The sequence below is a fragment of the Mya arenaria genome, chromosome 13 (assembly GCF_026914265.1).
Source record: "Mya arenaria isolate MELC-2E11 chromosome 13, ASM2691426v1".
In the NCBI taxonomy this organism is placed as follows: Eukaryota; Metazoa; Mollusca; class Bivalvia; order Myida; family Myidae; genus Mya; species Mya arenaria.
Window position 1 is genome coordinate 25707553 of NC_069134.1, and position 9634 is coordinate 25717186.

The 9634-nt window shown below is 34.0% G+C and overlaps 1 protein-coding gene across 1 annotated transcript; it reads right to left on the reverse strand.

Moving 5' to 3' along the window:
* Nucleotides 1–2390: 2390 nt before the first annotated feature.
* Nucleotides 2391–9416, reverse strand: LOC128214761 (uncharacterized). The gene is made up of 3 exons (XM_052921398.1): nt 8898–9416; nt 8234–8339; nt 2391–8097 (listed from the first exon to the last, which is right to left on the reverse strand). Exons 1-3 carry the CDS (start codon nt 9050–9052, stop codon nt 7771–7773), a joined length of 588 nt encoding a protein of 195 aa, XP_052777358.1. The 5' UTR covers nt 9053–9416; the 3' UTR covers nt 2391–7770.
* Nucleotides 9417–9634: the final 218 nt, after the last annotated feature.

A 9634-nucleotide genomic window follows, 5' to 3' on the forward strand; every position in this document is an offset into this window, starting at 1 on the left:
AAAAAAACGTACTTTAATGTTAAAAACATTTATACATTTCTTTTAATTTGACTATGAAAATTATAAGAAATCGACTTAAGTTAGAATTTTACCGTTAAAAAGCTTTATGCATATGGTCCCTGGCCTTGAATGACCCTAGCCATTTCCCTTGAATAATTTACATTTCTCAGATGGTTCACGCACCTTATCATATTAATATAGCAGCTCCATATATCATTTCATAGATTATTTATGTATTTATGATATGTATATCAAACTCTCCTAGGTACAGCTGCTATTTATTTGATACAATTATACTTGTTTACTTGTTCGCTATTTGAATTTGAATTTGTATACGTAAGCTATTGTATTCGATGAATTTGATCACGGGTCATGTTGGCCTATTTCAAATGTATATTGTGTGTTTCCTTGAATAAACTTTCTTCTTCTATATAGAAGGCTGTTTTTAGATAGTTTCGAAATACTTCAAGTAAAGTTGCAAAAATAAGCCCGTTACTTTGACAGCCTGGCAGCGTTAAATTAGCGTGACAGCATTGGAGCCTCATAGCCAAACAGTGTTTCAAGTGTATGACTTCAAACGAGAGGAATGCATGTAATGCACACACTAAAACGGATTTGAATTATGCGATAAACAATATGTGCTTAACATACATTTTGACACAGCATTTTACATTTTGAAGTTTTACTTATCACTCATCATTCCTCATTCAAATGCTCACTAGGTGGTCCGCCCCTGAAGTCGATAGTCTTGGACTTTGAGAGTGATAAGTGACTGAGAATCAGGGCCAGACACTAACTATTTAAGTAACTTGTGAATCTATATTGTGTCATATGCCGTGATGTATGTCTGGGCAATAATTTAAATAAAAATTGTTTAAGGGACACTGGGACAATAATCTACATATTCATTTATAGTCTGGGCCTACGTGTTGTATGCATAACTAAAGACCTTATCAAGATAATACACATTTTTAAATCACAAGTAATAAATGACCGAATGAATCGGAATAAAGATGCACTCTTACTCCCAAATTAGATTCACCACAGTTAATAATATTGTTTAATATTCCGAAAAGGATGAATAAATGTTGGAAACTATGGTTGTTATGAAGGATACGAGTTTAATTTGAAATAAAGGTGCATAAAACATGGTATTTCTACCTTATGAGACTATAGCAGATCACAGTAAATCTTTAAGCATTCACCAATCATTTAATATTTTTTGCGTTTCCAGCTATTAAATAACGTTACAATCTTGTCATCAGTATTTAATATTTTCCATAAATGCATTATTTAGTAAGTAGTTAAAGATGTATCTGTCAAAATTATTGTCAGAATTTGTCTCCGTTGAGCTAAGTTGAGTAAATAGTTTTCGAGAAACTTGGCCGAGTTGTCTATAAAATAGAGTTACCGCGTTCTACTAACACTGTAACATGAACTGTTTAGACAGCAGTCCATTAACAAATTTAGATTCTATAAAAAGAATCATCAAACTCATCCCATTAATTTATTTATTGAATTTTCCATGTTTTTAAAATTCAAATACGATATAAAAAAGTATTTCTCACCAAATGTTCGTGCATTACCGATACACATTCGCATTACGCACTATTTCATTACAATGAGTTGTATTTCACAATTTAAATGAAAAGCTTTAATTTTGATTAGCTAACGGACACTTGAAAGTTGAAAATGATATTGAATATTACGCACAGGGCTTTTTCTGACATGGCCAGTTGCTGACCCAGCAGCTAGTTAAACCGAGGGGTACCGATTGCCTTCCTGCCTCGTATATGGGATAGGGAATGGGGAAAAGATGTTAACGAATGTAGGTGTTGGGACTAGTGCGAGGTTGACAAGGTTTTTTCCATGTCTTTATATCTGTAGTTATGTACACACAATAACATCGTATTCAACTGGTAACTGTTAATACAATTATAGCAAAATGGTATAAAAGTATCAATGACAAATAAAATATTACCACGGCTGCAACATTAGGCCAAATAAAAAATAGGTGCGTTTCAGGTAACGCTGCCAAAAAAAATAGGGTAGGTAGGTCGGAATATTTTTTTATTTTTTTTATTTATTTTTTATATATTGATTTTAATAGATCACATTTTTTTTCAGGGAAAAATAGGTTAGGGTTGGCGGGAAAAAATAGGGTCGGTCGGGTAACCTGAAACAGACCTATTTTTTATTTGGCCTTACAAGACGAGAAAATACAATACGTTAACTATTAAAGCTAAAGCAAATATCTCTTAAGAGACAACTAAATTATTGAAGTACAGGAAGTCACTTATATATTTAAAAAACATTAGATTCCTTCGGACTCCACACACTTTGACAAGCCCACTTGCGTTCATACCCCGATAATGATATCAATCCAGCAATTCATTCCTTAAATAAATCTTAGTACAAAAGCGTAAGAAATATAAATAAAGTGTCCCCAAGGCGTCAAAATATACAAACTTCCACATACATACCTCATATTTATTGACAAATCAGTTTTTCAAAGGCTGTTTAATACAACTTATTATCGGAAACTTAGTTAGAGGCAATGGGTGACGACGAGATAGAAAGTGCTGGTGCGACCAAGACCACCACAATCTGGCTTCCTCCACCGACACAAGAATTGCTACCCTAAGGAAGAGGTGAAGCAATCTAAGTCAGAGGAGTCCCCATACGCACAGGAACCACAGGAGGTCATAAAGCGACAGGTGGCCATGCAGATGGCCGTTGGCTCTGAAAGCTACAAGAGGGAGCGGTGGGTTTGATTTAACTTTATTTATTCCTTATTGTACATGGAGGTTTTTGCTACGTTATACTACGTTGTATCACGTTCTCGACACGTTGTTGCCACGTTGAGAAACAGTAGCGAATGTTGAATTTGTCCAAATGTAAAATTTCCAGTTCACGTTGTGCCGTGTCAAGTTTGATCACGGTTCAGTCACACTTCCGAACGTAGCTAGACGCGGCGGATAAAACGTGACACTTTGACTGGGACATTAATTATATAATAATACATTATTGATCATGGCTTTTGGTTGTTAATTGCCCCAGTGGGAAGAATATTTTTTTCGAGGTTAGTTATTTTTACTGAGGCGTTATTATTTTCACAGAGGTATGAATATAGTTTGGCTGGTTTAAGTGTGTGGAGTCCGAAGGAATCCACCCGTTCTTTTAAATAACCAGCACAGCTGCGATCATATCCCCGATAATGACATCAATCATGCAATTCATAACGTATATTTACACTAAAAGTTCATAATTTCTTTCAAGAATTGTTTAAAAAAAATATTCAATTTCATTTAAGAAAACCTTACAGTAAATCTTTCTTACCCATTCTTTAAATAGAATGACCTGACCGTAACCGGAAACAGTTTATCATATGACGTCATAATAACGCGGGGCAAATTTAATCACATGATAAGTGAAATCATTATTTAACGTAAAGCTGAAACGCTAATGACAACAATACATTTAACAAATAAAAACAACAACACTTGGACAATTATCAACCGAAAGCCACTATTAACAATGTCGTATCATGTATAATTATTATACAGGATAAGTATTCTACATTAATTATTTGTCAATGATTTGGAAAACCGGCTTTGAAAATTAAACTGTGTAACAACATAGGATTCGATTAGCACGGAGTCTGAAGGGTAAAACAATGAGACATAACAAATTGACATCGATTGGCATTAGCTATTAAATATAACCAGTAATTTGAAATGAAAATAGCAAACATCTTCTCACGTGTTTACGGAAAGAGACGGCAAGATTTCCATTCTTCAAACATTTTTTTGTTTTTGCATCGGCTGCTTTTTCACGTTCATTTCAATATGTGCGCAAAGCTAACGTCGAACAAACGTAGAAGCAGTTTTATAAGAACCAGAGGCGGTGTTCATAAAACGTCTTAAGTCATTTTCTAACTTAAGAATCTATCCTAATTTGAGGGTCTCTTTTGTCCTATGAAGTAAAAAAAATATTCCAAAATACATTAATTTCATTGACGTAATTGAAAAAAACGTACTTTAATGTTAAAAACATTTATACATTTCTTTTAATTTGACTATGAAAATTATAAGAAATCGACTTAAGTTAGAATTTTACCGTTAAAAAGCTTTATGCATATGGTCCCTGGCCTTGAATGACCCTAGCCATTTCCCTTGAATAATTTACATTTCTCAGATGGTTCACGCACCTTATCATATTAATATAGCAGCTCCATATATCATTTCATAGATTATTTATGTATTTATGATATGTATATCAAACTCTCCTAGGTACAGCTGCTATTTATTTGATACAATTATACTTGTTTACTTGTTCGCTATTTGAATTTGAATTTGTATACGTAAGCTATTGTATTCGATGAATTTGATCACGGGTCATGTTGGCCTATTTCAAATGTATATTGTGTGTTTCCTTGAATAAACTTTCTTCTTCTATATAGAAGGCTGTTTTTAGATAGTTTCGAAATACTTCAAGTAAAGTTGCAAAAATAAGCCCGTTACTTTGACAGCCTGGCAGCGTTAAATTAGCGTGACAGCATTGGAGCCTCATAGCCAAACAGTGTTTCAAGTGTATGACTTCAAACGAGAGGAATGCATGTAATGCACACACTAAAACGGATTTGAATTATGCGATAAACAATATGTGCTTAACATACATTTTGACACAGCATTTTACATTTTGAAGTTTTACTTATCACTCATCATTCCTCATTCAAGTGCTCACTAGGTGGTCCGCCCCTGAAGTCGATAGTCTTGGACTTTGAGAGTGATAAGTGACTGAGAATCAGGGCCAGACACTAACTATTGAAGTAACTTGTGAATCTATATTGTGTCATATGCCGTGATGTATGTCTGGGCAATAATTTAAATAAAAATTGTTTAAGGGACACTGGGACAATAATCTACATATTCATTTATAGTCTGGGCCTACGTGTTGTATGCATAACTAAAGACCTTATCAAGATAATACACATTTTTAAATCACAAGTAATAAATGACCGAATGAATCGGAATAAAGATGCACTCTTACTCCCAAATTAGATTCACCACAATTAATAATATTGTTTAATATTCCGAAAAGGATGAATAAATGTTGGAAACTATGGTTGTTATGAAGGATACGAGTTTAATTTGAAATAAAGGTGCATAAAACATGGTATTTCTACCTTATGAGACTATAGCAGATCACAGTAAATCTTTAAGCATTCACCAATCATTTAATATTTTTTGCGTTTCCAGCTATTAAATAACGTTACAATCTTGTCATCAGTATTTAATATTTTCCATAAATGCATTATTTAGTAAGTAGTTAAAGATGTATCTGTCAAAATTGAAGTTTTTTATACATGTGCATGTATTTTTTTTAACAAGAGTGTCACTTTAAATAATCAGAATTTGTCTCCGTTGAGCTAAGTTGAGTAAATAGTTTTCGAGAAACTTGGCCGAGTTGTCTATAAAATAGAGTTACCGCGTTCTACTAACACTGTAACATGAACTGTTTAGACAGCAGTCCATTAACAAATTTAGATTCTATAAAAAGAATCATCAAACTCATCCCATTAATTTATTTATTGAATTTTCCATGTTTTTAAAATTCAAATACGATATAAAAAAGTATTTCTCACCAAATGTTCGTGCATTACCGATACACATTCGCATTACGCACTATTTCATTACAATGAGTTGTATTTCACAATTTAAATGAAAAGCTTTAATTTTGATTAGCTAACGGACACTTGAAAGTTGAAAATGATATTGAATATTACGCACATGGCTTTTTCTGACATGGCCAGTTGCTGACCCAGCAGCTAGTTAAACCGAGGGGTACCGATTGCCTTCCTGCCTCGTATATGGGATAGGGAATGGGGAAAAGATGTTAACGAATGTAGGTGTCTCGTAAGCCCATCGGGCTGACCCTTAAAGCTGCACTCTCACATATTGAACGTTTTGACAACTTTATTTTTTGTCTTGGAACTAGCTAATTTATGCGAAAATGCATGGACCAGTCATATCGGATTGCGGACGAAAAATAGATCGCAGATCGATTTCATATTTTCGTTCAAAAATTGATGTTATATGAGTTTTTCTTAAACTGTTAGTAACGCTTTTAGCCACAAAACATTAATTTTCGAACGGAAATATGAAAATCTGCTACCTGATCTTTTTGTCAGCAATCTTTTATCAATGGTTTGCAGATATATATATACGCAAACAATTGCTCATTTCAACGACAAAAAATAAAAAAGTGTCAAAGCGGTAAATCTGTGAGAGTGCAGCTTTAATTGAGGGAGGTGGCACTGAAACAAACACGTAACTTTACTGTTGGGACTAGTGCGAGGTTGACAAGGTTTTTTCCATGTCTTTATATCTGTAGTTATGTACACACAATAACATCGTATTCAACTGGTAACTGTTAATACAATTATAGCAAAATGGTATAAAAGTATCAATGACAAATAAAATATTACCACGGCTGCAACATTAGGCCAAATAAAAAATAGGTGCGTTTCAGGTAACGCTGCCAAAAAAAATAGGGTAGGTAGGTCGGAATATTTTTTTATTTTTTTTTATTTATTTTTTATATATTGATTTTAATAGATCACATTTTTTTTCAGGGAAAAATAGGTTAGGGTTGGCGGGAAAAAATAGGGTCGGTCGGGTAACCTGAAACACCCCTATTTTTTATTTGGCCTTACAAGACGAGAAAATACAATACGTTAACTATTAAAGCTAAAGCAAATATCTCTTAAGAGACAACTAAATTATTGAAGTACAGGAAGTCACTTATATATTTAAAAAACATTAGAGTCCTTCGGACTCCACACACTTTGACAAGCCCACTTGCGTTCATACCCCGATAATGATATCAATCCAGCAATTCATTCCTTAAATAAATCTTAGTACAAAAGCGTAAGAAATATAAATAAAGTGTCCCCAAGGCGTCAAAATATACAAACTTCCACATACATACCTCATATTTATTGACAAATCAGTTTTTCAAAGGCTGTTTAATACAACTTATTATCGGAAACTTAGATAGAATACTCTGAACTTTATATTTTAATTAAAGAACGATATCTCATTGTTATAGTATCTAAAGAAACCACATAATGCATCATTGTTGCAAGTTATTAGAATTATAGTAAATAACAATTATGATAACACATTTCAATAGAAACATGCTATGTGTCGACATGGCAGTTTTTTCTACCTTGATAATGTGGTAAAAGGAGGCGAATGCTTTATTCATTAAATAGAAGGGTATATCAATAGACAACATTCAATAGACAAAGCTAGTTGAAAACATAATTTTCTTTACCATACATAAATTGTATGTCAAAAATGTTTAATCAAATAATGTCACATTCGTTAACAGGAAATGTTACTGTAATTTGCTAATGTAACATGGGCCTTTTTATCATGGTTTCTATTACATATTAGGGTTTTTTTAATATATCATGTTTCCAACACATTTGTTTCAAATGGGTTTTTAATGCAGGTTTTCAACCGAGTAATACATCCTCATATTGCATCGATCATAGAACCAGAAGCAAACAGTTCCTACTATTCACCGGGGAATAGTTCAATCCTAGATGAATTCTAGATGAATTGACAGCTTTCATGTAAAACAAAAGATTTGTATTGATATAACTCATCAAGTAATAATGCATACTCACATTCTCTAATTGAGTATATATCTATATTACACTTAATCGCTTTGCAATCGTCGTTCCAATTTGATTCAAATTTACAGGAGTGTACAAGAGCAACACCGGCCGCCTTTGTTTGAGCGCTCAAGATCGTGTTGTGGTCTGGGAATCGATTGGTAGCTGGGTACTGATCGATTCCTTTGTTGGAGTGCCGCTCCACCGGTCGCAATCCTCTCTAGGCGTCCCGCATATGCCTTCATTGGCTCGACCCAGTTCTTCAAAATCCATTGGCGCTTGTAGACCATGATTTTTGAGACTGCGCACTGTTGTCCGCCTATGACGATGCTGTTTGTCATTAGCAAGTTGTGGCGGACCGCACTGATCTCGAAAAACGCATTGTTGCTCTCTCCACACAAGGTATCGTCCTACAGTAAAGACTAGTTAACAATTATGTAAAAAAAATCATGCATTGCCATTAAAGTCTGCACTTATCATGCAAATCAATACATAGTAAGTAGATATATTCATGTATTTAGTTAACATTCGTTCGCCCGTACGTACCTGTATGATGACCTTATCGTTGAGTTCATCCGGGGATAGAAGGAAACAGAGAGACACGAGGGCGTCCGTCTCCGCCTCCGTCAGTAGGTTGTACAGACGGTAGTTCCTTTAAACCAATTTTAAAACTGCTTTAATAAAGCGTATGTTTATATTGATGTTATTTACTTCCCTCCTTCATGTATTCGAGTAAGGTACATGTTACTTTCGTTTCACAATTATCTATTATACTACTACTACTACTACTACTACTACTACTACTACTACTACTACTACTACTACTACTACTACTACTACTACTACTACTACTACTACTACTACTACTACTACTTGTACTAAATGCAAAAAAATGTAGATGCAGAATAATTTGAAACTGATATAATGATAATTAATTAACAGGCCCCAATTTCTCGAAACTTCTTAAACTTAACAGGCTTATGTCGCTTATTTCCATTAGCCAAAATACAAATTTATAGTGATTTGTATAAATGAAAAATGGTTTATTGTGATAATCGTAACGATAATTCCTATCTTAAGTATTAAACCATTTAAAGGAGTCTATAAAACGCAAAGTATTGAAAGACAAAAATAATGGGTTTAGCTTAATCCTGTTATAAGAGACTTAAGAAGTTTCGAGAAAATAGGGCCTGGTGTATAAGGGTTATACCTGAGCTTAGTGATGTTGGGTGTAGCGCCCATGTCCATCACGTTACAGATACAGTCCATGTAGTACATGAGGCGCGCCCTGGGGTCATTAGGGATGGTCACTGTCGTCCCGAACTCCTTTACACCAACTTCTGTACGTCCAAGTACTGCTGCCATTTTGGAATGTTTTTTAACTAAGTTCTTCTGGCATTAAACTTATAGTTAGTTCTCATTGAATTGAAAATAAATTGTAAATATACACCAATAAATTAAAATGCCTTCACTGAAATATAAACTGATATTCCATTAAATCCTGCATATGTTGTTCGTCTTATGTTTGTATGATTAAAATAAATGCATTACAGCGATGAATTTATATCTCTTTTGTTAAAAAAAAACACATAAATAACTTCCTCAACTTGAAACAGTATTTTCCGCTTCCGATTTCATAAGCATCTTATGACCACGGAAATGTATAAACACAATCACGAGGATTAATGGCAAGTTAAATGCTCGGCCAATACAGGAGACTCTAGACATCAAATCACTTCTTAAAGACAATGGTTGGACAGTAAATCCCTCCTCCCCCCCCCCCCCCACACACACAAAAACACTAAGTACGGTGATGCATAGAAGAAAGATATTCATGGAATATACCACAATATATATTTGAAATAGGCCAACATGACTTATGATCAAATTCATCGAATGCAATGGCTTACGTTTACAAATAATCTTGATATAATTCAGTAGATATAG

Coding starts and splice junctions, on each gene's coding strand:
- LOC128214761 (XM_052921398.1), bottom strand. CDS start 9,052: ATGGCAGCAGTACTTGGACGTACAGAAGTTGGTGTAAAGGAGTTCGGG. Junction 8,340..8,897: donor CCCAACATCACTAAGCTCAG/GTATAACCCTTA, acceptor ATTGGTTTAAAG/GAACTACCGTCTGTACAACC. Junction 8,098..8,233: donor ACGATAAGGTCATCATACAG/GTACGTACGGGC, acceptor TCTTTACTGTAG/GACGATACCTTGTGTGGAGA.